The sequence below is a fragment of the Selaginella moellendorffii genome, unplaced genomic scaffold (genome assembly GCF_000143415.4).
Source record: "Selaginella moellendorffii unplaced genomic scaffold, v1.0 SELMOscaffold_190, whole genome shotgun sequence".
Taxonomy (NCBI): Eukaryota; Viridiplantae; Streptophyta; class Lycopodiopsida; order Selaginellales; family Selaginellaceae; genus Selaginella; species Selaginella moellendorffii.
The window spans coordinates 26768-52436 of NW_003314450.1; the positions used below are offsets into that span (position 1 = coordinate 26768).

A 25669-nucleotide genomic window follows, 5' to 3' on the forward strand; every position below is an offset into this window, starting at 1 on the left:
TGGTTTACTATATAATAGGAATATCCCAAGAAGCAAAATAACTTATGAAAAGTTTTTCGTATGAGGGATCTTCCAGCTGCTGGATTTATCGTCGGCTGCGGGACCTTCCTGAATGCCGAAAACTTGGAGAAATCGGTACCTCCTGGCTTGTGGTTGAAGGTGGAAGCGAGCTGCAACCCAGAACAAGTATCCGGTCAACTCCTTGAGATTCTCTTCTAGGGTTGATCAGTCATATAAAAAAACCGTCCTAAGCACCTTGGCATTGAGATTCTTGAAGGGTTCAACAAGGTCGCTGACAGTGTCAAGAGGATCATACTCTGCATAGCAATACTAAATTCTTGATGGAATAGTTTGATCCAATAAGTACACGAGATTGTATGGGAGAGCAGCCAGCTTGATTCACTGCTAAAACATACAACTATAAAAGCGCATCCCGTGACCTGGAGCTTCAACGTAGAAAGCCCAACTTCCGTACCACTCAAGCCGAGAATCTAGAATGGGAAAAGCTACACGGCGCTCAGGCCGGACTGCCTCCCCATGCCGACTTGGAAATCTCAAGTTCAAAGTGTTGGAAGTAGGTGTCCAAAGACCAAAGATATCGCAGAAGGAGATCATCTATGGCGGTGCCTGGTCTCCGTCCAGCATCGACAAAGCAGTGAGTGTGGAGCCAGTCAGCGGCCGAGGCATTGCTTTGGTGAAGCATTCGTAAGATATCAAGCGAGAAAAACTTAGTCAGCAACCCACAATCCAGTGGTGGAGCGTAACGCTGGCTTCCCAAAGTCAGTCTCAGCTGCTTCCTAGTGCTCTCGGCTAGTGAGAAAGAGTACGAGCGGATGTCTGCCTCGGAAAAGAAAAATGATCAAAAAAATAAGTTCACGACGAAACATACCTCCGTCCTTTATGGTTTTAAGCGGACTGGACTTATAAAGCGACTCCAATCAGCGGTTTTGAGCAACACCACCCCGTACCTCCGATGATTAAGAATTTACTGTATGAAGTCATTTTTTAAAAGAAAGAAGCTTGAGGCGATAGTACGCAAACCTTAAAATGATTCTTTCAGGAATGTTGACCATGTAGAAATGCTACACGAGATAAGAACGCGAAATCTTCCACCTTGCAAAGATAAGGCATCACGTAATTAAGAAAACTTCAGCTTGTCACTTAGATTCTCCGTCACTTCAACCTTGAAGGCCTCGTGAGCGTTACAGCTCTTTTTCCCACGCTCCAAGCACCACACATTTTATGTTTTCTTGCAACTTCTGTCCACCTCACCACGCAAAAGAGGAGAGCAGCTCTCCTCCACATTCTGCGAAACAAATCGATGTCTCAAAACAGTGGAAGAATTAAAATTTACCGAACCTGTTCTTGTAGCCTCGGAATCAACACAACGTTTCACGGAGTCCACGGAGCCTCTTAAGGGATTCCACCACCACCATCTTTCCCTTCTCTTTAGTGTAGTACTGGCACTCCATTCCTTTAACAGTTACTTGTTCCCCACCATCTCAAAATGCTGTCCTCCATAAAAACTTGCAAACTTCTCCCTCAAGGGGGCATAGATAGATCGCTCTCCTTGTAAGAGTGAGCATGACCCTTGTGGTCCTTCCTTTGTCTGGTTCCAGCTTCAGAATTTCCTTGCACTAAGCATCTCTCCGAGTCGATTTAAAGCGAACCAGCGCGAGTTACCAGCCGGAAGTGTTCTTCATGGTGAGTTCCATTTTCGTTTCTGCTGATCCGAGTAGATGAACTGAATGTCTTTCCAGGAGGACAACCAGAAGGGGAAGCAGCTGAACCGGGAAGCTACTGGCGATGGAACTCTGGATCTGTTCGGAAGGCCTGCTGTGAAATGCAAAACCGGTGGATGGTTTACATCCTCGCTTATCCTTGGTATTCTTCCTTCCCCTCAGCTCTGGAAGGATCATCAAAATCAATGCTCAGGAAAACACTGTAGAGAATCGCTTACGAGTTGCCAGAATCCTCCTAAACTTTCTGAGTGCTTATAGAATATAAGATAGCGATGATATTCGAGCGCCCAACTTTTGCTACAGGCTTTGTTGCTTATTGCTGTACCTTGCTGATCTAGGAACACAAGGATTTGCGGCCGTTGGCTACTTTGGAGTCTGCACGAACCTCATCCTCTACCTCACCAGAGTCCTGCACGAAGGCAATGCGGTCGCAGCAAACAACGTGAGCAACTGGATTGGAACATCTTACGTGACATCTTTAATTGGAGGATTTTTGGGGGACGCATACCTTGGAAGATTCTGGACTGCAGCAGTTTTCCTCGTCATCTACCTCCTGGTAAGTAAATTCCGTAAGAAACAGAAGAAGCGAAGCATTTTCTGTGCAGGGAATGGTGTTGCTTACACTAACAGCAACCGTGAAAGCGTTTAAACCCCCAGCGTGCACGAGAAATCAGTCCTTCTGCCCCAAAACTTCACCTGAAAAAACAACACTGTTATACGTTGCACTATACATCATAGCACTTGGCTATGGCGGACACCAACCTTGCCTTACCTCTTTGGGAGCTGATCAGTTCGACAAGGAAGATCCGAAAGAGCAGACAGAGGCCACTAGGTTCTTCAGCTGGTACTACATGTCCATCACGTTTGGTGCAATCACGGCGGGAGTTCTTTTCGTTTACGTAGAAGACAATATCGGCTGGGGTGTAGGATTCGGGCTCTCAACCGCAGCAGCGGTGGCAGCAGTGGTAGCCTTCTTTATCGGAGCTCCAAGATACCGCCAGCAGCGAACCGGAGGAAATCCCTTCACCAGGGTAGCACAGGTATTTAATGCCGCGCTGCATAAACACCACGTAAAAGCTCCTTCGGACAGCTCACTTCTTTACGAAGTCGACTTCAAAGGCTCTGCGATACAAGGAAGTCGTAAGATTCTCCACAGTGACGAGTTCAGGTAAAGAGCTCGCTTTGTCTAGATCAAAAACATTAAAGCCCCGGTTTTGACAGATACCTTGACAAAGCAGCAACGGAGATCGACAGTGATACAGTGGCTGGAACCAGCGAGAAAAATCCATGGCGACTCTGCACGATCACACAAGTCGAGGAGGTAAAATGCATCCTAAGAATTCTCCCTATCTGGGCCAGTAGCATCCTCTTCTCCACCCTCTACACGCAAATGAGTACCTTGTTCGTGGAGCAAGGCGCCACCATGAACACCCACGTCGCGGGCTTTAAAATCCCGCCAGCGTCCCTTTCCACTTTCACCATGATCAGCGTTCTCCTCTCGGCCCCTACATACGAGTACGTGGTAGTTCCACTAGGACGAAAGATCACAGGAAATAAAAGAGGACTTACGAGCCTCCAGCGGATGGGAGCTGGATTGATCGTCGTCACGGTGGCAATGATCTTCGCGGCACTGGTGGAGATCTTCCGCCTCAAGTCCGCAAGAGCCCACGGCTTGATCGATGCAGCCAAGCCGGTCCCAATGAGCGTCTTCTGGCAAATCCCGCAATACTTCCTGGTTGGAGCCTCCGAGGTCTTCACTTACATCGGCCAGCTCGATTTCTTCTACGAGCAATCCCCCGACGCGATCCGGAGCCTGAGCGTGGCGCTGTCGCCGACGTCGTTCGCGCTGGGGAATTACGTGAGTAGCCTGCTGGTGACCTGCGTGATGGAGCTCACGAGCAAGGGCGCCCGGCTGGGCTGGATCCCAAACAACCTCAACCGCGGCCATCTCGATTACTACTTCTGGCTGCTCAGCGCCATCAGCATTCTCAACCTGGCGTTCTACCTGGCCTGCGCGATCTGGTACAAATTCATCCAGATCGATCGCCACGACGACGCTGCTCGCGAAGAGCCCTAAAATATTTTCTAGGGCTATTTGATTTGACTGACTGGTGGGAAAAATCACCATACATTTGTGACCAGGTTCATTGGATTGTTCTAGCAGGAAGAATGGGAATAGAGAATCTCAAGGAAGAGACGGCGCCGGCGGTCGCCGAGGATCTGGCGCGCTCGCTCCAGGAATTGGGCATCGATCCCTCGTTCGTTGTCCCGCCGGAGCATCGCCCCAGTGGGCAATCGCAGCTAGAATCCCCGATCGAGGAGCGCGGCGGCAGCAACATTCCAATCATCGATTTGGCCGCGCTCGGTGGATCATCGCAGGACGGCAAGGACAAGATCGTGGAGGAAATCCGGAGCGCGAGCCAGGAATGGGGGTTTTTCCAGGTAATCAATCACGGGGTGTCCCTGGAGCTGCTGAGCGATGTGGAGAAGGAGGCTCGGGATTTCTTCGCGCTGCCGCTGGAGGAGAAGAGGAAGATCCGTCGCAGCAGCGTGAATCCTGTCGGCTACTACGAGTCGGAGCTCACCAAGAACACGCGCGACTGGAAGGAGGTTTTCGACTACGTGGTGAAGAGGAAGGACGATTTCCCATCCGAATTTAATCTCTTCTTCGAGAACCAGTGGCCGGAGGGTCGCGAAAAATTCCGGTAAGGCTGGCGCTCTTCTTCCAGATTTTTGGTTTCTTCATGATCTTCGTTTATTTGTGAAGAGATTCCTGCGAGAAATGGATCAAAGCTGTGGACGAGCTCTCGTTTAAAGTCCTGGAGCTTTTAGCGCTCAGCCTCGGCGTGGATCCCAGGTACTTTTTCGAGTTCTTCGGCAGGGACAACACCTCGATCATGCGACTCAACTTCTACGCAAAGTGCCCAGTCCCGGATCTTGTTCTCGGCGTGAGCCGCCACAAGGACCAGGGCGCGCTCACGGTGCTCGTCCAGGACGAAGTTGGCGGCCTCGAGGTGAGAAGAAAGGATGGCGAGTGGATTCGAGTCACTCCTCGCAAGGACGCGTTCGTGATCAACGTTGGGGACCTCATGCAAGTAAGCTATCATCCTCTCCTAGATCATGTTCTTCGTAGAGATCTATGATCTTTCCTTTCTCTAGAAGAAAGAACTAGGAGAACTCTATAAAGTTCTCTTCGAGAGTTTGGACTCTCGAAGCTATATAGCTCTAGTACTACAAAGAGGTCTGGAGCTAGAGCACTATAGAGCATTAGAAACAAGGAAATGCTAGAGAGTCTCTTAGACATTTCCATAGCTTGCACTTTATAGACATTGTCCTTGATCGTGATCTAACAAGGGTTTTCTTCCAGGTGTGGAGCAATGATCTCTATCACAGTGTGGAGCACCGAGTGGTGGTGAACGAGAACCGCGACCGGTTCTCATCGCCATACTTCATGTTCCCGAGCTACAAATCCGACATCGCCCCGATTGAAAGCCTCACGGATCCGATCAAGAACCCGCCCAAGTACGCCAAATTCAACTGGGGAGAGTTTGACAAGAACAGGAAAGACAGCAACTTCAAGCGCTTGGGCGTGGAGAACCTCCAGATCTATCACTACGCCATCAATAACTAATTATCACTAAGTGGAATGCTTCATCATTGATTAATTAGCACTAAGCGAAAGGGTCTAAATAATAAAGAATATACTATAGATAGAATATTCTCTCTCTTTCTTTTATGTGAATCCAGGAAATTGGGGGAAGTTCTAGGGCAGGATGGGCTTAGTGCAGGGAAAGATCGCGTTCGCTGAGGTGGGCGAGAAGCAGCCGGCGAATCAGGTATGGTAGAGCGATTCCCCGGCGCGCATTTCACTCTGGCGCTAGGGTTTAAGCAAGACTCCCTTCTTTTTTCCTACATTCTTTCGATCGTTTGATGATCCAATCCGTGTGTTCTGTGTAGGCCGAGCATGATACTGTGGTTGAAGTAGATGACGAATCGAAGCAGGCGATTGAGGAGGAAGAAGCGAAAGAAGCGAGGAGGACGATAACGGTAGGGTGTGGCTTTTTCTCTTTTTCTCTTTGCTTTGATGTGGTAGTAACGTTCTATCACAGGTCGCGGACATAAAAACCGCTCCATTCGATATTCGCTTCCCTTCGACCAACCAGACCAAGCACTGCTACACTCGCTACATCGAGTTCCACAAGTAAGTCGTCTCCAAAGTTCGACAAAGTTCTTGGCTTTTTTTCTTACAAAGTTCTCAACTCTGGCTTGATTCTTCCTTTTTTTTTCTTGCGATCTCTTTCTCCAAAATTCTCAAAGTTCTTGCTTGATTTCTCCAAAGTTCTCAAAGTTTTTTTTCAACTTGGGCTTGATTCTTCCTTGCGATCTTTCTCTCAGGTGCCAGAAGGAAAGGGGCGAGGGTGCTCCGGAATGCCAGAAGTACGCGCGATACTATCGATCGCTGTGTCCCTCGGAATGGGTAAGCAAGAAAAATAGAAAATCTATAGATCTTTCTTGTTCTTGGCTAAATTTTCCATCCAAGATCTATACTCATTTCTTCCCACCAATTGCCAGATCGAGAGATGGAACGAGCAGCGAGCGGATGGTGTGTTTTGTGGGCCTTACTGAAAGAAAAACAATGGCTCTCAATAAACCCTAATGGCCACCTTTTTCAGTAAAGAATCATAATAACCCTAAGGGCCTTTTCCATTAAAAAAAGGATTCTTTTGTAATTCTTTTTTCTTGGTACTGCCCTAATTACCACCTTTTGTCTTTGACCCCATATTTTATAAAGTCACAAGTGGGACATTTAGGTCCACCCCACCAATTGCGGACCGCGCACGTAACCGCGCGTGGGTCGTGGGTCAAGGCCCCAATCGCGCGGTTTCGCGCGCTGTTCTTGCGGTATAAGCGAGTGAACTTGTCGGGGGCTCCTCGGTCTATCGAGATGGGTGTTGTTGGTCGGAGTAAAAATCAAAATCTCCACCACGGGATTACCACCACTAATACCGATGGATCCAAAATCCCCACCTCCCCACTGCCAGAGTCTCTATCTCTTGTTACTCTTGGTTGATTCGGTCGTTCGTGGGTCATCGTCTTCCTCCATGGTTGTCCATTGGAACCCATCGCTCTAGCGTAAGTGGCCAATCCTTCCATCGCCAGTGATCACTCCACCATCGCCCAAGAACGAGGAGAGAATGCTCCACCATGTCTTCTTGGTGGCCATCTCCGTGCTTGCTCTGGATTCCACTGCTGCCACTGATCTCTCCTGTGCGTCCGAGCGATCGGCATTGCTGGAGTTTCGAGCCAGGCTAGGCGGCGGCGGCGGCGGCGGTGGAGTGCTCGAGAGCTGGAGCAGCGGTGCCACCGTAAGTTCGTCCTGGCGAGGAGTGACGCTGGGAAGCCGGGGCCAGGTAGTCAAGCTCGAGCTCTCGTCGCTGGAGCTCACGGGAGAGCTCTATCCGGTCTGGGACTTCTTGCCGGCGCTCCAGGTGATGAATCTCTCGCACAACTCGCTAGGTGGTCGCTTGGATTTCTCGAGCTCCTGTGGCGGCGCTGCGCTCGTGTCCCTGGATCTCAGCTTCAACCGGCTTGCGGGGCCTGTGCGCGAGGGAGTCCGTCACTTCCAGGCGCTCCAGCTCCTCCGCCTCGACCACAATGGCTTGTCCGGCGAGCTCCCGCGGGGTCTCTTCGAGCTGCGGTCCCTGGTAGCTCTCGATCTCTCCTGGAACAACTTCTCGGGGCCCGTGAGCTCCGACTTTGAGCTCCTCCGCCGGATGGAGCTCCTCGATCTCTCGCACGACAACTTCTCGGGTGCGTTGCCGGCTTCCAACTTGTCCAGGATGGCCGCATTGGCGAAGCTCGATGTTTCTTCCAATGCCTTGGACTCGATCAAGGTGGTGGAAATGGGCTTGTTCCAGCAGCTACGAACTCTCGATCTCAGCAGTAACAGCTTCTCTGGAAACCTCCCGGAGTTTGTGTTCGCCACCACCTCGCTCGAGGTACTTAATCTCTCCTCGAACCAGTTCACCGGGCCTGTCCGAGAGAAAGCTTCTGGCCAGAGGAAGATCCGAGTGCTCGATATGGCATCCAATGCCTTGACGGGTGACCTGAGTGGCCTCGTCGGCCTCACGTCGCTGGAGCATCTCAACCTGGCCGGAAACAACCTCTCTGGAACGATACCGTCGGAGCTTGGACACTTCGCCAACTTAACCATGCTCGATCTCTGTGCCAACGAGTTCCAAGGTGGAATCCCGGACAGCTTCTCCAACTTGGCCAAGCTAGAGCACCTGAAAGTGTCGAACAACCTGCTCTCGTACATGCTCGACGTTGGCGTCTCTCTTCCGAAGAGCCTCAGAGTTCTCAGTGCCGGCAGCAATCTCTTCTCGGGGCCACTTCGCGTGTCGTATAACTCCGCTCCGTCCACCTTGGAGGTCTTGTATCTTCCAGAGAACCGCTTCACCGGGCCGCTTCCACCAGAGCTTGGCCAGCTGAAGAACCTCAAGAAGATCATCCTCAACCAGAACAGCTTCGTAGGGAGCATTCCACCGTCGATAGCGCACTGCCAGCTCCTGGAAGAGATATGGATCAACAACAATCTTCTCACAGGTCACATACCCCCGGAGCTCTTCACGCTCAAGCATCTCCGAGCGCTTGTTCTGGCCAACAACAGCTTGTCCGGCTCTCCAGTCCCCCTGGGTATTTCGCAGTCCAAGACACTCGAGGTGCTGTGGCTGGAGCAGAACAACTTCTCGGGCCCGATATCTTCCGAGGTTGGCCAACTTTCCAATCTTCTCATGCTGTCGCTCGCCTCCAACAAGTTGACGGGACACATACCTGCGTCTCTCGGCAAGCTGACTAATCTCGTCGGCCTGGACCTCGGCTTAAACGCTCTCTCGGGGCGTATACCGGACGAGCTAGCAGGCCTCTCTTCCATCCAGTTTCTTTTCTTGAGTGGCAACCGGATGGAGCAGCGGATACCGGGATGGATCGGCAACTTGTCCAAGCTCCGAGCCGTGGATCTGTCCTTCAATAGATTCAGCGGGAGCATTCCGACGGCCTGGAGTAACTCCACGCTAACGAGCCTGTCTCCCAGGTACTCGGACAAACCTCCATCGGCACTCGTCTACAACAACGAGGGACAGAGATTTATCGGCTATGCTTTGCCGACCACCCTTGACTTCTCGCATAACGAGCTCGTTGGAGGCATTCCCGCTGAGCTGGGAGCGTTGAGGAACTTGCAAATACTGAACTTGAGCCACAACAGGCTCCAGGGAAGTATTCCTCCGTCGCTGGGAAACGTGCCTGCGCTGCTGAAGCTCGACTTGTCCAGGAACAATCTCACCGGCACCATTCCACAAGCGTTGTGCAAGCTGACGTTCCTGTCCGACTTGGATCTCTCGGACAACCATCTGAAAGGTGCCATCCCGAGCTCCACCCAGTTTCAGACGTTTGGCAACTCTTCGTTCGCTGGCAATCCAGACCTTTGCGGAGCTCCACTCCCAGAATGCCGTCTGGAGCAGGACGAAGCTCGCTCGGACATTGGAACAATCTCTGCTGTCCAGAAACTGATTCCTCTGTACGTCGTAATTGCTGGAAGCCTCGGATTCTGCGGCTTCTGGGCGCTCTTCATCATCCTGATACGGAAACGTCAAAAGCTACTCTCGCAGGAGGAAGACGAGGATGAATACAGCAAGAAAAAGCGTTACCTCAACTCCTCGGAAGTGTCCAACATGAGCGAAGGCGTAGCTTGGATCCATCCGAACGAGCTGATGTCCGCAACGAGCAACTACAGCCATGCAAACATCATAGGTGACGGGGGCTTCGGAATAGTGTACAAGGCGATTCTAGCGGATGGATCGGCCGTAGCGGTGAAGAAGTTGATAACAGACGGAGGATTTGGAATGCAGGGGGAGCGAGAGTTCCTTGCCGAGATGCAGACGCTGGGAAAAATAAAGCATAAGAACCTGGTGTGCCTCAAAGGATACTCTTGCGACGGAAAGGACAGGATACTGGTGTATAAGTACCTCAAGAACGGGAACCTCGACACCTGGTTGCACTGTCGGGATGCCGGAGTGAAGCCTCTGGACTGGAAGACGCGCTTCCACATAATCCTCGGAGCAGCCCGAGGCATTACTTTCCTCCACCACGAGTGCTTCCCTCCCATCGTCCACAGAGACATCAAGGCCAGCAACATCCTTCTCGACGAAGACTTCCAGGCTCATGTTGCGGACTTTGGCCTCGCGAGGTTGATGAGAGACGCTGGCGATACTCATGTCTCCACCGACGTTGCCGGGACCGTTGGCTACATTCCACCGGAGTATAACAGCTCGTGCATGGCCACCATGCGCGGAGACGTCTACAGCTTCGGCGTTGTCGTTCTCGAGACCATCATGGGGAAGCGTCCCACGGACAAAGGTTTCCGGAGAGCTGGAGGCATCGGTCATTTGGCTGGAGAGCGCGTCACAGTCCAGGAGCTCCAGTCGGCCATCGATGCGGCCATGCTAGCCGAAAACACCACCGCCAGCCCCACGAACGCTGGAGAAGTTTCGGCAGAGATTCTCGAGGTGATGAAGATAGCCTGTTTGTGCTGCGTCGATAAACCAGGCAAGCGACCCGAGATGACGCACGTCGTGAGGATGCTGGAAGGCGTGGAAAGGCGACACTCGAACGGTGCGTCCAATCTTGTAAGTCCACCGTCTGTAGACGGAGGGTCTAAGCACTTCCTGAATAATGTAGAGATTTGAGAATGAAAAGGATGTGTGAAATTGAGTGCGAGCTTACCATGACATTCCCCATGCCCTTGAGGGACGAGCAGACAGACATCCAACCAACGCATGGCCTAGATTGTCTTTGAATAAGTAAACAAGACACAGCTTTAGAGAAAAACAAAAGAGAAGTTTTAGTTTGACAATGTCACCTGTGCACTCGAGTGTATACATGTACAAACCGCCTCTGAGTGGGATTAGATGCTGTTCATTACTTTCTCCTCAGTGTTCTCCCACTTCTGCTTGTCCTGGTTAGTACAGGCATGCTGGTACGCTGGTTCTGCAAAGCTGCTAACTCACGTACACGAGCAAGAATTGGCTGAGGTATAGAAACTGCAAAATGTTTCTTTTTGTTGTGCTCCGCCTTTTATCACAACCAAAAACTGGATCAGACCAAAAGTGCACGAAGAGAAAAAATACATTGAAGGTACCTGCTGCTGCTTTGAAGTAAAGTGGACACGACTTGCTCTGAGTAGGTTCCTCCATTTATCCTGAGAACTTTGCCATGAGCAAGAGTCAAGGAAAAGAAAAACTTTACCTTCAAGTCAACAGCCGTGCGGTATGATACAGATGAAAACTCGAGCTTCTTGATGTCCGCCCACTTCCCTCCACCACAGCGAGCGACCCCTTCGACGAGTATCATAACTTCCCGTAGCGTCCAGGGACGATGATGTTTTCTCCTAGTACCTCCATTCGGTGTTGGAACAGTCTCCACATGCTCCCCAGAAAAATCCAACTCACAATCTTCTCCACCCATGCTTTGCACATCTTCGTAGTCTTCAAGCATTTGATCCATACCACCTTCCAGATCGGAGTAACTTTCCTGAACGGAAACACAATATTCTTCAAAAGGCAAAATCTCAAAGGCTGAAAGAACCTTGTCTGAAGAAGACATTGTCTTCTCTTTGCTGGACCCGATGCTGGGACCGCGCTTGCGGGACGACCAGGCGAGTCGCGCAATTTTAGAGGCCTTGCGCTCAGCCTTTAGTTTCTGTGCGATCAGAGAGTTTTAATCTACAAAACTTAGAGAATCAACAAAAACTCGCAAGAAAGCTAAAGCATACCATCATGCTGCTGCGGCGACCGCCGTAAGACACTGCCGCTTGAGTTGGAGACTCAAACTCCGGGTACTCGATATCGCTGCCACTGTCAAGCTTCTCAGTTATATCCCGGTGAGACTTTGCTCCATCACACGAATCAGTTCCATCGGACACCAGCCTGTGAAGCTCTGACGTGAAGTAGAGGTTGTCCGTCTCATCTTCGATGTATCGCCGGTTTGGTTTCCTCTTTCTCTTCCCTTCGACGTTCCTCGTGGCAACAGAAAAGTAAACTTCGCCGGACACGGTAGAGGGATGAACCGTTTCATCGTTGCTAAGAACTTCTTGGCCCCGTGTGGAGTGAACGCCAGCCTTTTCTTTCACATTCCTGGAACTAACGTCGTCACCGTGTTTCACCACGGCAGGAGTAGCAATCTCGTGAAGATTTTCCCTCTCGGCGAAACACTCCAGTTGCAAGTCATCGTCCTCGGCCGAAGGAAGCACCGATCCATCATCTCCAACCTGAGATTAAATTCTCTTTAAGGACAAAAAGAAAATTTAAAATGCTCAACGGGAAGAAGAGGAGAGAAAGAACTTGCCCTCACTAGCTTGTAGACGAGGCGATCGAGCGAAATTTCACCGGCATTCTCAATCCTCTCCATCGGCGCCAGGGCGTGACCTTGAATCTCAAGTTTCGGGCATCGCGCAGCTTCATCCCTGCGCTGATCCATACCTGGCGTGCGGCGCTCCCCAAAATCACCTCGAGATCGCGGAAAGAATGCGCAGTTCCAGCCAGCGCCTTCGGATCCTGGGCCAAGAACAACCGTAAAATGGACAACCACGTGGACAAAAGAATGGATGAACCCTAAAAACCGTGATAAGAAATATCGTTTAGAGATTAGGGCTAGCATAACCTTTGACGAAACTTGACCTTTTTTACCACTATTGACTTGTCCTTTTTTCCGCTTTTTTTCTCTCTGCCTCCGATCAGATCATCCTAGAGGCATTTAAACCGTATAGCCAGACAAGGGTTTCACGGCCTCTGCCATTCTTTTGGCGATTAGCACGTAATGTTCTTCGATCGTACGAGCCAGCATTGAAAATTTGGCGAGCACAAACTCAACGAAAGCGCTACGCACACCCTTTAATCTTTTCTACCCTTCGTTTCTTATTCGATCCTGGCGTCCAGCTCGCTCGCCAGGAGATAAAACTGGGCCAAGCCTCTGGATCCAGCACGATGGCAAAGACGTAGAGGGTTCCATATCTCCTTTTCTACCACTTCTTTTTACAGCTCCTTTTGTCTGGGTGGCGGTAAATTTCTTGGAGCATCTCGATGCATCGCAGGGTGGCAGCAGCAGGTAGGGGGTCATTATATTGCTGATCTTGCCAATCTCTCATACCATATGATCGTACCATCACCTTCATTCAATTGGACATTGACCGCTTCTATTCTATCAAAAAGTCCAAAGAGATCAAACTTGGCAAGAACTCATACGAATTTATCCATGATATTCGAAAACATCCATCCAAAACGGCATTTCTAAATCTTTTGGTCTCGGACTTTCATGTGTGAGCGCCCCGAGACTATATGAATGAATATTCTATTCATTGACAATATATCTTCTATTTTTATTTTGTGCCCTTGCCCGGGAGGGGCATTTATTCGCCATAACCACAAGCCACATGCAAATGCAGTACCTTGAAGGCAGCGTCCGGATCGCGCCACGTCGGACGCGGCGGCGACGTGGCAGCCCAGCTGACGTCGATGGCGGGAATATTCGGCCCATTTGAAAAAAGGGGGCAGGGATCTGATCTGGATCGTTTCCTGGCGATTGTGTTTTGGAGAATTTAAGATGGGAGGGCCACACACACTGGCTCGCCATTGATCGCGACGACTGCTGCTTTGTACGCTTGCTTCCAGCGAATTCAATCGCGCAGATTCGTGAAAGCAAATCCAAAAGCCCACAAACAGTAAAGAATTGGGGGGAAATTGGCCATGTCGTGAATCGCGATCAGGAGGAATGAAGAGAAAATAAAGAAGTAAAAAAAACTGGATCCAACCGTAACTTAAATGTGCGCGCTCTCGCCACGAAGAGTGGTGTATTTATACAGGGGAATGTGAGTGTGTCGATTGCTTGCTTGCGTATGGCACTGTTCTTCGTGGCGTAGAAAGGAAGAACAGTCTTTGCTTGCTTGGTTTGCTTGAGCCTTGAATTGCTGGAAGGAATGAGGAGGAACACACCGTTTTGGAGTTCTATACTGTATAGAGTGTCTGTATGTCCTTGAGATTCTCTATTGGTGCCATTCTCTATTCTATTCTACTGGATTCGCTTGCAGGAAACGTATGTAGCAAGCACGAACAGTAAGTATCGCAACTGGGCATCGTAAAAATTCCCGTTTTCTCGTTCCAATTCTCCCCGTATCTAGAGGACGGATCATCGAAATCGATGTGTGCTTTGATATTGGCATGATTCAATCCCATGACACCATCTACAAACACCGAAAAGAGAAGCTTTACGATGGTCTAGCAAAGTTCTTCTCGCGAAAGAGAAGCCTTACGAAGATCTAGCCAAAATTTCGTGGCATGGACGAGCAAAGGGTGCTGGCATTGGATTGAGTCGCGCCAATATCATGTGATTGCGTTGTGATCATAGAAGTGGAAGAAAGGAATAATTTTTTTTTCTAGTCATTTTATTCGTGTGGGGTGGTTTCGTTAAAAATGGCGAACGAAGAACAAACGAGAGGGGTCGTCACTGTCAATGACTTCTCTCTATGTTCTCCTCGGTTAGGTCACCAAGAGCCCTAATTTCCCTGGGCAGGATCCATGGCGCCCTGGCAGCTGCCGCTGCTACCGATCCTCTCGATGCTGCTGCTCCTGGCAGCGCGATCTGCGAGCTCACGGCCTCTGGAGGAGCAGGAGGAGGCGGATGCCGCGGTGGAGCTCACCAAGAACAGCTTCAATCAAACGCTCTGGGCGGCTCCGGCCACTTTCGCGCTCGTGGAGTTCTACGCTCACTGGTAAGCTTAGAGCTCGCGCAATCACGAGTTTCTCACGAGGATTTTGCTCCAGGTGCCCGGTGTGTAGGATTTATAAGGTGGAGTTTTGAAATTTTTTCTTTGTCTTTGTGGTTTGACACGAGCTTGCAATCGCAGCCTCAATACAGCAAAGTCGCGAAGCTCTTCAATGGAAGAACTGCTGTTCATCCCGGAGAGGTTTTCATGGGCAAGGTCGACTGCGCAGAGGATGTAAGCTTCACTGTCCTGTAGAGGAAGAGAAACTCATCGACTTGTTTGTTCACTTGCAGGCCAACACTCCCATTTGCAGGAGATTTCAAGTGGATCACTATCCTTCTCTGTACTGGGGTCATCCCGGAAAGCTTGCCTGGGAGAGCTTCGACCCAAAGGATTCGAAGGCTAGCAGTGGAATAGAGCTGATACCAAAAACTCCAAGAACAGCCGAGGCGTTACTAGCTTGGATCAACGAGCGCATAGGAAAGTATGTCAAAGTTTTGTGTTTCTAAAGTTTTGTGTTTGTATTCGAAGTTATCGTTTTGCTAACTCTGCCTTTTTCTTCCAGATCTTATACGCTGAATGACGAAGCTCGGGAGACTACACGTGCGAGTATAGTCGAGCAGATCCAGGTAGCTCTTGGTTTTCTCGGTGTTTGCTATGCTAAGGTTCCTTTTCCTTTGGTGATATCTGGTAGCAAAGCCGATGATGTCCCTCTACGATATTGAGGAGTCGACAGCGCTTTCATACAAGTTTATCTTACAAAGCGAAGTAGGAAAGGCTTTCAATTGAAAAAATGATCTTCTAACTGCGTTTCATTTAGATGCTGAATGCAAAAACTCGTGCATCTTTTTTACATTTTTTGCAGCTTCTTGCCGTCCACCATCCGTCAAAAAGGTGTTTTTCTTGTCTTTCAGATGGAAATGAGAATATTTACATTTTCTTTCAGGTGTCGTGAGGGGAGTGCAAACATTCTAGTCCATTTTGAAGACATTTGGCTTGCTGGCGAAAATGCAAAGCCAAATGGCGACTTGCTAATGCGTTTACAGATTTGTGGCGAAAGAACAAGCACCGATGAGTGGATAACATGCCGTGGGAGCAAAAACTATACTCGCGGCTACAGGTCTGATCCCCGGTGGCTTTCATATGTACTGACGTCAATTTACATACAGCTGTGGACTCTGGCTTTTGTTTCATGCATTGTCTGTCCGTGTAGAAGATTCGGAGAGCAAAACAGCCATACAAACTATTCGTGATTTTATAGCAAGTTTTTTCAACTGTGAAGATTGTCGCGACCATTTCTTGACGATGAGCACGAGGTAGACTTTTTCTAATAGTCATTCTAGAATCATCCCTTCTGACATGCAATGGTTGGTTCTGATGCGCAAGTGCTGCCGATTCTATCAACTCGCGGCGCGATCTGGTACTTTGGTTCTGGCGCGCACACAACCAGGTTGGCTCTCTTTGTATGCAAGAGTAGAAATGGAACTCAACTTTTTCCTCCGTACAGGTTAACAAAAGAGTTGGAGACGCAGAAGCAGAGTCCAAGACTGGCGATCCCAAGTTCCCAAAGCAGCAGTGGCCTCCGAAAGAACTCTGTACAGCATGCAAGAAAGACGGGGATCAATGGGACGAATCTGCCGTGTATACATTCCTGACGGAGCTCTACGGACGAGCTCTCGTATCAATACCGGAGGAAAAGCTCGACGCAGCGTTGCGAAAGTCATCCAAAGCCGAAGTGGCGGTACCGGACGAGAGCTCCAGCACCAGCCGTGTAGCAGTACCAATCGGAGCAGCTTTCGGGATCGGGATGGCGAGCTGCGGCTTTGGAATTGTGGCTTGCTTTTGGAGAATGCAGCAAAAGAGAAAAAAGTAAACACGCACCTTTCTCTTTGTTCTTCCCTCTTCACTCGAATTGAACGGGTTGCCGGTTTTATATCTCGCAGGCTTTTGCGGAGGCGAGTGTGAAGTTGTGGATCTCGAATTTAGAGGTATATATTACCCATTCTTTCTTTTTTGAGGCAAGGGAAAGCAGTGGTGACTAATTCTTATCATGTATTCTACTTATATACTTGAATGGAAATTTTACCGAGCTCGGACGACAAGGTTGGCAAGCTTTCATGTTTTGTTTTTTTTACTGCTGCTCGTTTTCTGATCCGTCCGAGCTTTTGTTCTTGCAGGTCCAAGCGGAAGCAGCAATCAGTGGTCTCGATTTCCAGGAAAGAAGCAACTTTTCAATCTCCTCGTCGCTGTGATGCTCCTTGAGCTGGTACCCGTCCTTGAACAGTCCCAGCAGCAGCCTGGCTTGGCAGATGTTTCTCCTGCTCAGTGAAACTCGGTGGAATCCGGCCGAGTGCAAGAGGCTAGACCACTCGACTTTGGAGTGCGCGTGGTGGTGAGCGATGAGGGCCGTCTTGATCCTGGTGGCCAGGAACGCGCGCTCGACGAGTATGTGAGCCGTGGTCTCGCACAAGCTCGCCTCCAGCGAGTCGAGTATGGCGGAGTAGTGATGGAGTGCCTGGAAGAACTTGTCCACGGTATTTGGAGCGCTCAAGCAGCTCACCACCTCCTCCTCGACGAAGGTCACCAGCCTCGGTGAGAACTTTTGCACGGACTTGAGAAACGAGAGCACTGACGACGGCGATTTGTGCGGTACGTGCAGGAGGTGGAGCATGCAGTTGACAATGAGCGTCTCCCCCTTGATCAACTTCAGGCCAACCAGCTTGGAATCCTCATCGTCCTCGACTTTGGCCTGGTGGAAGGAGAACGGGATCTTGAAAGCAGCAGCGCACTCCATGAGACGCTCCTTGGTCTCCTGGAAGTTGGCGAGCTGGTGCCTGGAGTGAGGGCGATATACAGCGGTGATCCGGAGATGCGGAGTGCCTCCTTCGCGAAGAGCCAGAGCTTGCATAAGAGATGGCCACTGGATCCCGAGAGTTACATCGTAGTCGAGGATGTGAACTCTCTTATCGTCGCCAATTGCTTCGAGGATGGCCTGGTTCGCGACGTAGTGGCCGAACTTGATATAGGGGGATGCTTCGTGGAGAGCCTGGAAAGCCGTGATCGAATCGAGATAGCTCATGGAACAAGAGCTCGCAACTTTGGTGATCCTGGCACCGTCGAGGAGTGACTGGAGAGCCTCGGTGAAGTAAAGAGCTAGTCTCTGGAAGACCGGACCGCTGGAAGAACACGAGGAAGTGAGCTCCCGGAGGCGGAAAAGTATGACTTTGGCGAGATCCAGAGCCTGGGAAAACATGGCCTCGGCTCCGGCGAGAAGAAGATGGAATAGACGGCATCCGAAAAACTCCTGGTGCTGGAGATCGAGCTCGGGGTCTCCAGGGAGCTGGAAGTCATCGAAATTTATTGGAGAGAAATCCAGGCAGGCTTCCGTTTCCAGGCTTCGGTGGAGGAATTCGCACAGGGCATCGTCGTCCTCGTCCTCGTCGTCGTTATCATCCTCAGCTCCTTCAACTTCGTCCTTTCTCGAGACCTGCTCAAGAACAGAATGTGGACTGCTCGGCTGGAGTCTTTTGCGAACCTTCGAGGCCGGCGGCTGCTCTTGCTCGTCTCCACCTTCGAGCAGCGAGTCCAGGAGGGCGGAAGTAATACCTTGCTCCTCGAGCTCCGGCCACACTGAAAGTAAGTCCAAGTCCCCTCCTTGAATCACATCGATATCACAGACTTTGGTGACGCAGGGATCGACCGAGCAAGCCTGAAGCTCGGAGTACCAGTAGAGATTTTCCTCCCCTTGCCGCTCCAGAGCCATGTCGACATCAAGATCACTCGCCATCACGCAGGAAAGGTAAGAGCTTTTTTCTTTCTTGGAAGAGGAAGGACAACTTTTCAAGTTGGGGAAAGCACGCTCCTCCGGACTAAACTCCCGTTTTTCTATAGGTGCGTGGATCTCTTACAGGAGCGCGGACCCCTAGATGGGAGCATATTTCTCCATCTTCCTGGTATATGCACCGCGATGCGCTCTTCAAAGGTCCCACTTTTCTCTTTGATATGTCTCGACTTAGATGCTCTGTCTTCATGGTTGTTCCTGGGCCAACAATGGAACACTAAACTTTGCTTTGTTGGTGCCAGTGGAAGCAAATGGAATGCGAGCAAGGAGATCTGTTAGCCTCTCCCGACGAAGTTGTCGTGGAAGCTGCGATTGGCGAGCGAGGTACTTCGTTGTCGATCGATCAGCTGTGAACAAAAGCTCGCGTTTTTAAATTCGCAGGAAGGGCGGGCGAGCGAGCGAGCGAAAGAGCGAGAGGTGTCAGCACAGGAACACAACTCGATCGAAGAAAAGAGGTGAAGTTTTGACATTTCCTTTTGGTACGAAAGGGACTCGAAGAACAGTTTTTCTTTTTTCTTCCTTGTTTCTATTCCGTGATGTTAGCGAGTGTGATATTTGTGTGACTAGTGCTCTGGGATTTCTGGGGATGCGCATCCGCTCCGGTCAAGAAGCCGGGCATTTAGAGCTTCTAAGGTAAAATTTGGAGGTGGGGACATGATGCGGTTCACAATGCGGGCGCGATTCTTTTGATTTTGTTCTGTGCTTTGTTGTTTAATGTGCGGAGAAGATGCCCTTCGCTCGTGAAAGTGCCAAAAACTAGATCCCGCGAACTAAAATTTAAATGAAGCATATTCTCCTGTGCCCTAAATTTGCCTATGCTTGAAATGATTCGGCGAATATGCCCCAAAACGCTAGTTTATCGTCCAGCGATGGCGGCTCGGGAGATGATTCTCTCGGCAGCTGTGTGCCTCTGCTCGATTGCGGCGGTGAGACTGATGGATCTCTACTGGGATTCTCCGTCCCCCGGGCCGCATTGGATGGAGCAGGAATCCGGGCCGGCATTGCGAGCTTCTTGCTCGGGGCATGGTAGGGTTTTCAACGACGGCAGCGATCTGGCGTGCGAGTGTAGCGACTGCTACACTGGCGTGAATTGCTCTGAGCTCCAGCATGGCTGCATGGTCGATGCCGATGCGTAAGATCCTCACGAATCTAAGCTCTAGATTTCTATTGCCTGGAGATTTTATCCTCTCCTTGCTAGAGCATGAGCTAAGGTTGCGTAGCTTCTCGTTCTTTCAATAGAAAGGTCAATCCTAACCTTCTTCGTACTTGCTTGCAGTGGCGATCCAACTTTCCTGGAGCCCTTCTGGATGGAGCACGGGGCTGATGCCGGCGTGTTCATGCCCAGCTGGTATAGAATGGGCTACAGCGTAAAGAAGAAGGGATCCTCGCCCGCGCACAAAGAACTTCCGCTTGTGTACGTGATAAAAGAGCTCGAAGACAGCATTAGGGAGCTCCATGAACTGGTCGGGAATGCCGTCGTCAAGGACAAGTATTTGGTTATCGGAACTGGTTCCATGCAGCTCGTTGCCGCCGCTCTCAATGCTCTCTCCGATTCGTTTCCGGAGAAGCCTGGCGCTGTTGTCACCAGAGCACCGTGCTACATGGTAAAGCTTTTCGGTTTTTTCTTCTCTTGGTTCTTAAGCTTTTGCTTGGCTACCATAGATTTACAAGTTACAAGTCGACGTGCTTTCTTCTTCCAAGTTCCAATGGGGTGGTGATGCTGTGGCGGCTTTTGAGAAGAAAGCATTCGATCCTTCTTCAGTGGTGGAGCTTCTGGCTGCTCCTAATAACCCCGACACTTCGATTCTAGAGCCTGTCTACAAAGGAACGAACGCGAAGATTATCCACGACAAGGCGTACTACTGGCCGCACTACACTGCCATCGCTGGAGCTCTGGACGAGGATGTGATGCTCTTCTCGCTGTCGAAAACCACCGGCCATGCGGGCTCCAGAATCGGGTAAGCAAACTCTTTCTATAATATGTGATGCAGCTCTGACTCGAGAACCAACTTAAACAGATGGGCGCTGGTGAGAGACATTGAGGTCTACAAGAAGATGTTCATGTACATTGCGGTGTCAACCATTGGAGTTTCTCGCGAGTCACAGTTGCGAGCCCACCGGCTGATCAAATCACTGCTGGATGGATATCAAAATGGCGGAAGCCACAAAGCGCGGATGTTTGACTTCGGCTACCACACACTTCAGTCACGCTGGCAGACACTAGCGGAGATATTCAAAGCCTCAACCAGGTTCTCTATTCAGAAAACCGACTCTCAGCATTGCTCCTTCTTCAAGAAAGAAGTGTCTCCTTCTCCAGGTATGCCACAAAGTATTACCCCTGTATACATTCTTACGCGTGAGCTCTTTGCAGCTTATGCTTGGATCCGCTGCGAGCAAGAGGAAGACTGTCACTCGATTTTCGCAGCAGCAGGAATAAATGGCCGTCCAGGACGAGCATTTGGAGTCAGCAATCGCTACATACGGCTGTGCATGATAAAACGAGACGACGAGTTCGAGCTACTTGCTGGTAAGCTCCAGGCTCTCGTGGACACAGAGCTAACGAACGAGTAAACAATCGTTTGCTCGACGAGTTCGAGCTACTACTCGCGGGTAAGCTCCAAGCTCCTGTGGACACGCAGGTAACAAACGAGTAAACAATCGCTTATTCAATCAATCTGTGTGTGAGCACTGTGAAGAACAAAAAGTTTGCTTTTGCTTTCAAGCGGCTGCCTCCAGCTTCTCCTCCAGCTTCTGTGGAAGAGCCTCGTCAACTTTCGGGAATTCACTCTCAGGCATCTCGTCCTTCGTTGTTTCTTCCGTTGCATCTGACTTCTCCCTCGCAGCCTTCGCCGAGGCCTGGAGCTTGACGAAATCACCCTTCTTGGTCTTGAGCGTTTCCACCACCTTGTTCGCCTCCCCGACCGTGGAGGGCGGCGATATGCCGAGCTTCGCGAAGGAGGCGAGCGCGTCCAGAGACAAGCAAAGCTTCTCCTTCGGAGGTACCGCGCCCTTTCCTTTCTTGCCTCTAGCACTGGGCTCTTTCGATTTCCCGGCAAACCAGCCCTCATCCTCGCTCCGGTTCTTCTTGCTCTGCAGCATCGTCCCGAATCCCTCCACGCTGGCCACCGCCTCCCTCGATGCTGGCGTCTCGGGCAACTTATCCTCCGCCACCTCCACCGGCGTGAGCTTCTGGAGGTACGCTCCCAGCTGCTCGCACAGGATGATCTCGTCGGTATACTTCTCCACAAAGTTCTCCTCCGCGATCCTCTTCCTCGTCTTCTCCCGCTCCAGCCACTCGGCCCGCCTCCTCTCCTCGTTCTGCCTCGCTGCCACCGCCCTCCTCTCCCTCGCCACCTTCTCCCTCGCGAAGAACTCCGACCACCGCGCGTTGATCCCCTCCCGCAGGTTCTTGATCCTCTCGTACGCGCTGTTCCTCTCCGCCGCCAGCGCCGAGGTGTCCAGCGCCTTGGCGGCCTCGCTCTCCCGGATCTGGTCCATGGTCTTCTTGAGCTCGTTGATCTCCGCCTTGAGGCTCGTCAGGAGCTTGTCCTTCTCCCTGGCTCGCTCCAGCGCCGCGCCCCGGAGCTCCTGCTCTTGGGCGATCTGCTCCATCCTCTGGTTGTACTCCACCACCATCTCCCGCGACCGCCGGAGCTCCTTGAGCTGCGCCATCGCGCCCCTCTCCTCCTTGATCGCCAGAGACGTGTGCTGGATCCGGTACTCGAGCCGCTGGATCTCAGCGTCGATGAGCTCCAGCTTGGCGGCGGAGGGCAACTTCTCTCGCAGCGCGCGCGCCTCGACGCGGCCCTGCTCGCGGATCTTGTCCGCCGCCTCCAGCTCCGCCTTGATCCGCCGCTTCTCCTCGAGGTTGTCCGCGAAGGAGGCGTTCATCACGGCCAGCTTGTTCCGGGCCTCGACGAGCTCCGGCGACTGCGCGTACCTGGTGCCCTTGGACGACTCCAGCTGCGCCTTGATCTCCACAATCCGGCCCTGGAGCGCCTTGATCTCCTCCTCCGCCGCCGCCGCCGCCGCCTCCACGGCCTTCCGATCCGCTCGATCCGGGCGGCTGGCCTGCGCCGCCGATGCCGCCGCCTCCACCATCGCTACCATGATCTGCGCTTAAAATCAAGAACCCTAGCCTTGCTTCTAACTGATTCTTTAACCTTTTGTAGAGGCTAGCTTTTGCATTTTACCTTTACTATGACAGTTACACGTGGAAGGTGTTTATTGGTTCTTGACCATTGACATGTGTCTGACGTGGCATATTCCGAGGAACCCTAATCGCTGTGGTTGCCACGACTCCTCAATGTTTCTCGATCGCGAGGGCAGCATCGAAGAGCCCACGTCTCGATCTCGATCACCTAGCGAGCATTGCGGTTACCAGATCAGTTATGCCACCGCCCACAACGGCCCAAATCGACGCCTACCTCAAGGAGGACGCCAGTGTCACCAGCGAAGGCTCGGGAGCTAACCCGGTGTTCCAGGCCATCCACGCCGCGCGCCTCTTCCCTCTCACATACCGATCGGTGTCCGAGGCCAGGATCCCACTCCCCACCTGGAGCCGCTACCGCCAGGACGCGCCCAATCCAATCCGGACAGTCGAGTGGAGGAACATCATCATCACCGCCAGGATCACGCTCTGCGAGGACGCCTACTCCCTCCTCGCGGACGTCTCCAACGTTCTCAAGGAGGAGGCCGAGGATGTGGAGGATTTCTACGGCAAGGGGAGCTTGCTCATGGAGAAGCTCGTTGGATTTCGCGGGAAGAGCATGGGCAGCACCAAGAACAAGCAGCTCATCACGTACGTGGAGAACCAGCCGGGCACTGGGAGGGGATGTGGGACGGTGTTCTATCCATTTCTCGAGTTTGACAGGGAGTGTGACTACCAAGCGGCCGTGATCTTCATCACCAACCGGATCAGGCGCGATGCGCTAGGAGGGAAGGCCGTGTTTGAGCTAGAGGAGCTCGATACGTGCCTTGTTCGCGATCGAGTCATGGCGTTTCTGGCAAGCAGGGGGATTGAGCCGCCGCCGCCACCAGTGGAGGAAGCGCCGCCGGAGGAGGAGCCTCCGCCACCACCTGCAAAGAAGAGAAAGTAGTGGCAGCGATCGAGAGTGGGCAATGTTTTGCGAAGAGATCTTGTACTGCAAACATGCCAGCGCTACGATCCCTTGCTCATCGTCTAGATCATGCTGTAGAGTTTGCAAGCCCGTGAGCTCTAAAACATTCACTTCTCAAGTGTTAAATGTTTCTAAGATCCAATGGCGCGTCCGCTTCATCCAGCTAGCAAGATCATCTTCAATCCAAACTCTCCAACTTCCCGGAAGTTTTCGATCCAGCTAGTCCTCCCCGATACATTCACTCCTTTCTACTATCACATCTTGATATCTCCAGATAATGGCGATGGAGTGATAAGGAGAACAGCAGCTCTGGATCAATGCATGCTAGAGATAGAAGCATGCTGAGATGAGGTTGAGGTTGATCTTACGGCTCAGAGAGTTGAATAGGAAAACTCCTGCTGAGACGAACTGAAGCAGTGATAGCCGGTTCTAGAAAGTGGCCACCAATTCGACTAGAACATCGTTCTCGTGTCAATGTAAACAGATTCCCATAAAGTATCCACTTCCCAATGGATCACAGATTTCTTGGCTCTGGATCAAGCACCTTTACCAGATCACTTCGCAACGACAATCGATCGATCAGATTTGAAGGTAACTTCAAATACCTTGGACACCAGATGATCCTCGGCCACCTTTATCCGATCAAGCTCTCGCCCCCCCCCATACTTTCTGATCGTTTTACTCCAGCTCCCGCAAGTTTGATACGTGTTCGATACGTGTTCGATACCCTTGCTCGTGGAAAAGTAGTTAGAGAGAGAGAAAGAGATAGAGAGTGGTCACCCTTTTGTTTCGTTGGGGCAGCAGCCACCATCTCCTCGACCACCTCTTCATGTCCGACAGTGTGAAGCGAGAAAGATCATCGCCACTGCTATACCGACAAGAGCTGGAAATATCACCAGCATGGCCGCAAGGCCGTTGCATGGAAGTTGACACCATACAGCTGAAGTGGTCGTGGTGTAGGTGGTGATATCCTCGAATTCCAAGATTGCTGCTTGCAAACTTGGATCGCTGGCCTCATGTACAAACAGCGGGGGCTGGTGGCGTGAAGCGCTGCGGGTGCAAGGCAAACTTTTGATCCTGTTGCTGTTGGCGTGAGTCGAGCTTTTGATCCTGTTGCTGCTGCGTGAGGAGAGCTTTTACTGCTGTTGTGCAGGTTCTCCACATCGTTGCTGTTGCTGCTACTGTGCTGAATGAGCTCTCCATGACATTGCTGCTGCTGAGCAAGCTCTACATGTTGTTGCTGCTACTAGCACCATAAGGTGAGCTCTTGTGGAAGGAAACTCCACAAACACTAAAACAAGTGAGCATATAAAAACCATTGTTGCATAGGGATTTAAATCTTTTCATTCTTTAATGCTAATTGTCACAGCAAAACCAGTGTTGCATAGGGATTTAAACCTTCTTATGCTTTACCATCCAATTATTCTTCTCAGCACCAACATATTGGTGGTGTTTCATCACACCACTCATTTGCTTTTTGATTTCCACCTAAGCCTTCTCTTCACACAATGACAAAACTTTGGGATCACATTTAATATAAAAGAAAGGGAAATTTCATTTTAACTTTGTTTTTGTTATGGACAATCTTGGCAACAATTGTGCTACATTCTACACTTTTTACTTCAGAACATCTTGAATAAATTGTTACACTTGTGTCTTTGGATTTTCACTTTTCTTTTCTTTTTGCTAGCTTTGTAGTAAGAGTAACTTGATTGTCTCTTCAGCACTTCCTCTCTCCCTATTATCTAATATTTTTCCAACACTGAAATAAAATGGTTTTTAACTTGATTTGGCATGTGTGGAGTTTCCATCCATATTTTTTGGTCCATTGTCTTGAATAAAGAGTGAGCAAAGTGAGCACAGAAAAATTATTAATGCCTAAGGACTTGAACTTCTTCATTCCAAAAGTTCAGGTTAAGTAGGATTATTATTAATAATTATTATTAATCACGTCTAATAATGACCTTGACTTCTTTGACAACTCTCCACGACATTGCATGTGCTCTCCATGTTATTGCTGCTGCTGGCGTCATAAAGCGAGCTCTCCATGACACTGCTGCTGCTGAGTGAGCTCTCCATGTTGTTGCTGCTGCTGCTGGCATCGTAAAGCGAGCTCTCCAAGACGTTGCTGCTGCTGAGCGAACTCTCCATG

The 25669-nt window shown here is 50.8% G+C and overlaps 9 protein-coding genes and 1 long non-coding RNA gene across 17 annotated transcripts; 7 read left to right on the forward strand and 3 right to left on the reverse strand.

The window, feature by feature from the left end:
• Window positions 1-328: 328 nt before the first annotated feature.
• On the reverse strand, window positions 329-2582 carry LOC112343725. 7 transcript variants are annotated; one of them, XR_002991387.1, is made up of 9 exons: window positions 2515-2582; window positions 2365-2438; window positions 2251-2295; window positions 1961-2151; window positions 1360-1906; window positions 1184-1306; window positions 1042-1113; window positions 890-988; window positions 329-837 (listed from the first exon to the last, which is right to left on the reverse strand). It is a non-coding gene; the product is annotated as an uncharacterized LOC112343725 (long non-coding RNA). The 7 variants fall into 7 exon arrangements; XR_002991388.1 differs by having other exon boundaries at window positions 1042-1306; window positions 2371-2438; XR_002991391.1 differs by having other exon boundaries at window positions 329-810; window positions 1042-1306.
• LOC9638012 (protein NRT1/ PTR FAMILY 8.1) lies at window positions 1725-3821 on the forward strand. The gene is made up of 4 exons (XM_002994118.2): window positions 1725-1884; window positions 2081-2298; window positions 2348-2910; window positions 2964-3821. Exons 1-4 carry the CDS (start codon window positions 1749-1751, stop codon window positions 3817-3819), a joined length of 1773 nt encoding a protein of 590 aa, XP_002994164.1. The 5' UTR covers window positions 1725-1748; the 3' UTR covers window positions 3820-3821.
• Window positions 3822-3827: 6 nt separating this feature from the next.
• LOC9638002 (probable 2-oxoglutarate-dependent dioxygenase ANS) lies at window positions 3828-5458 on the forward strand. Its single transcript, XM_002994119.2, has 3 exons — window positions 3828-4447; window positions 4510-4837; window positions 5110-5458. The coding sequence occupies exons 1-3, from the start codon at window positions 3912-3914 to the stop codon at window positions 5371-5373; spliced, it is 1128 nt and encodes a 375-aa protein (XP_002994165.1). The 5' UTR covers window positions 3828-3911; the 3' UTR covers window positions 5374-5458.
• Window positions 5459-5476: 18 nt separating this feature from the next.
• Window positions 5477-6548, forward strand: LOC9638003 (cytochrome c oxidase subunit 6b-3). The gene is made up of 5 exons (XM_002994120.2): window positions 5477-5578; window positions 5700-5789; window positions 5852-5943; window positions 6138-6219; window positions 6315-6548. The coding sequence occupies exons 1-5, from the start codon at window positions 5516-5518 to the stop codon at window positions 6366-6368; spliced, it is 381 nt and encodes a 126-aa protein (XP_002994166.2). The 5' UTR covers window positions 5477-5515; the 3' UTR covers window positions 6369-6548.
• Window positions 6549-6643: 95 nt separating this feature from the next.
• Window positions 6644-10511, forward strand: LOC9638004 (receptor-like protein kinase 2). Its single transcript, XM_024667713.1, has one exon. The coding sequence runs from the start codon at window positions 6938-6940 to the stop codon at window positions 10484-10486; it is 3549 nt and encodes a 1182-aa protein (XP_024523481.1). The 5' UTR covers window positions 6644-6937; the 3' UTR covers window positions 10487-10511.
• Window positions 10512-10616: 105 nt separating this feature from the next.
• Window positions 10617-11156, reverse strand: LOC9638005 (telomere repeat-binding protein 6). Its single transcript, XM_024667714.1, has 3 exons — window positions 11046-11156; window positions 10939-10998; window positions 10617-10871 (listed from the first exon to the last, which is right to left on the reverse strand). The coding sequence occupies exons 1-3, from the start codon at window positions 11148-11150 to the stop codon at window positions 10719-10721; spliced, it is 318 nt and encodes a 105-aa protein (XP_024523482.1). The 5' UTR covers window positions 11151-11156; the 3' UTR covers window positions 10617-10718.
• A 3151-nt stretch (window positions 11157-14307) lies between these two features.
• Window positions 14308-16752, forward strand: LOC9638013 (sulfhydryl oxidase 2). Of its 2 annotated transcripts, none has more exons than XM_024667720.1 (13): window positions 14308-14562; window positions 14615-14639; window positions 14698-14790; window positions 14850-15040; window positions 15122-15185; window positions 15247-15324; window positions 15377-15450; window positions 15503-15676; window positions 15726-15872; window positions 15943-16006; window positions 16064-16425; window positions 16500-16659; window positions 16734-16752. In XM_024667720.1, the coding sequence occupies exons 1-12, from the start codon at window positions 14369-14371 to the stop codon at window positions 16519-16521; spliced, it is 1488 nt and encodes a 495-aa protein (XP_024523488.1). In that variant the 5' UTR covers window positions 14308-14368; the 3' UTR covers window positions 16522-16659; window positions 16734-16752. The 2 variants fall into 2 exon arrangements, with proteins under 2 accessions (XP_024523488.1, XP_024523489.1); XM_024667721.1 differs by having other exon boundaries at window positions 15256-15324.
• A 1029-nt stretch (window positions 16753-17781) lies between these two features.
• LOC112343729 lies at window positions 17782-19200 on the forward strand. The gene is made up of 6 exons (XM_024667723.1): window positions 17782-18192; window positions 18234-18355; window positions 18448-18538; window positions 18640-18721; window positions 18779-18852; window positions 18965-19200. The coding sequence occupies exons 1-6, from the start codon at window positions 17808-17810 to the stop codon at window positions 19018-19020; spliced, it is 810 nt and encodes a 269-aa protein (XP_024523491.1). The 5' UTR covers window positions 17782-17807; the 3' UTR covers window positions 19021-19200.
• LOC9638014 (tryptophan aminotransferase-related protein 3) lies at window positions 19039-21119 on the forward strand. The gene is made up of 5 exons (XM_002994123.2): window positions 19039-19529; window positions 19674-20001; window positions 20060-20355; window positions 20416-20714; window positions 20769-21119. The coding sequence occupies exons 1-5, from the start codon at window positions 19213-19215 to the stop codon at window positions 20966-20968; spliced, it is 1440 nt and encodes a 479-aa protein (XP_002994169.2). The 5' UTR covers window positions 19039-19212; the 3' UTR covers window positions 20969-21119.
• Window positions 21038-22554, reverse strand: LOC112343728 (eukaryotic translation initiation factor 3 subunit A-like). Its single transcript, XM_024667722.1, has one exon. The coding sequence runs from the start codon at window positions 22505-22507 to the stop codon at window positions 21116-21118; it is 1392 nt and encodes a 463-aa protein (XP_024523490.1). The 5' UTR covers window positions 22508-22554; the 3' UTR covers window positions 21038-21115.
• Between the last annotated feature and the right edge of the window lie 3115 nt (window positions 22555-25669).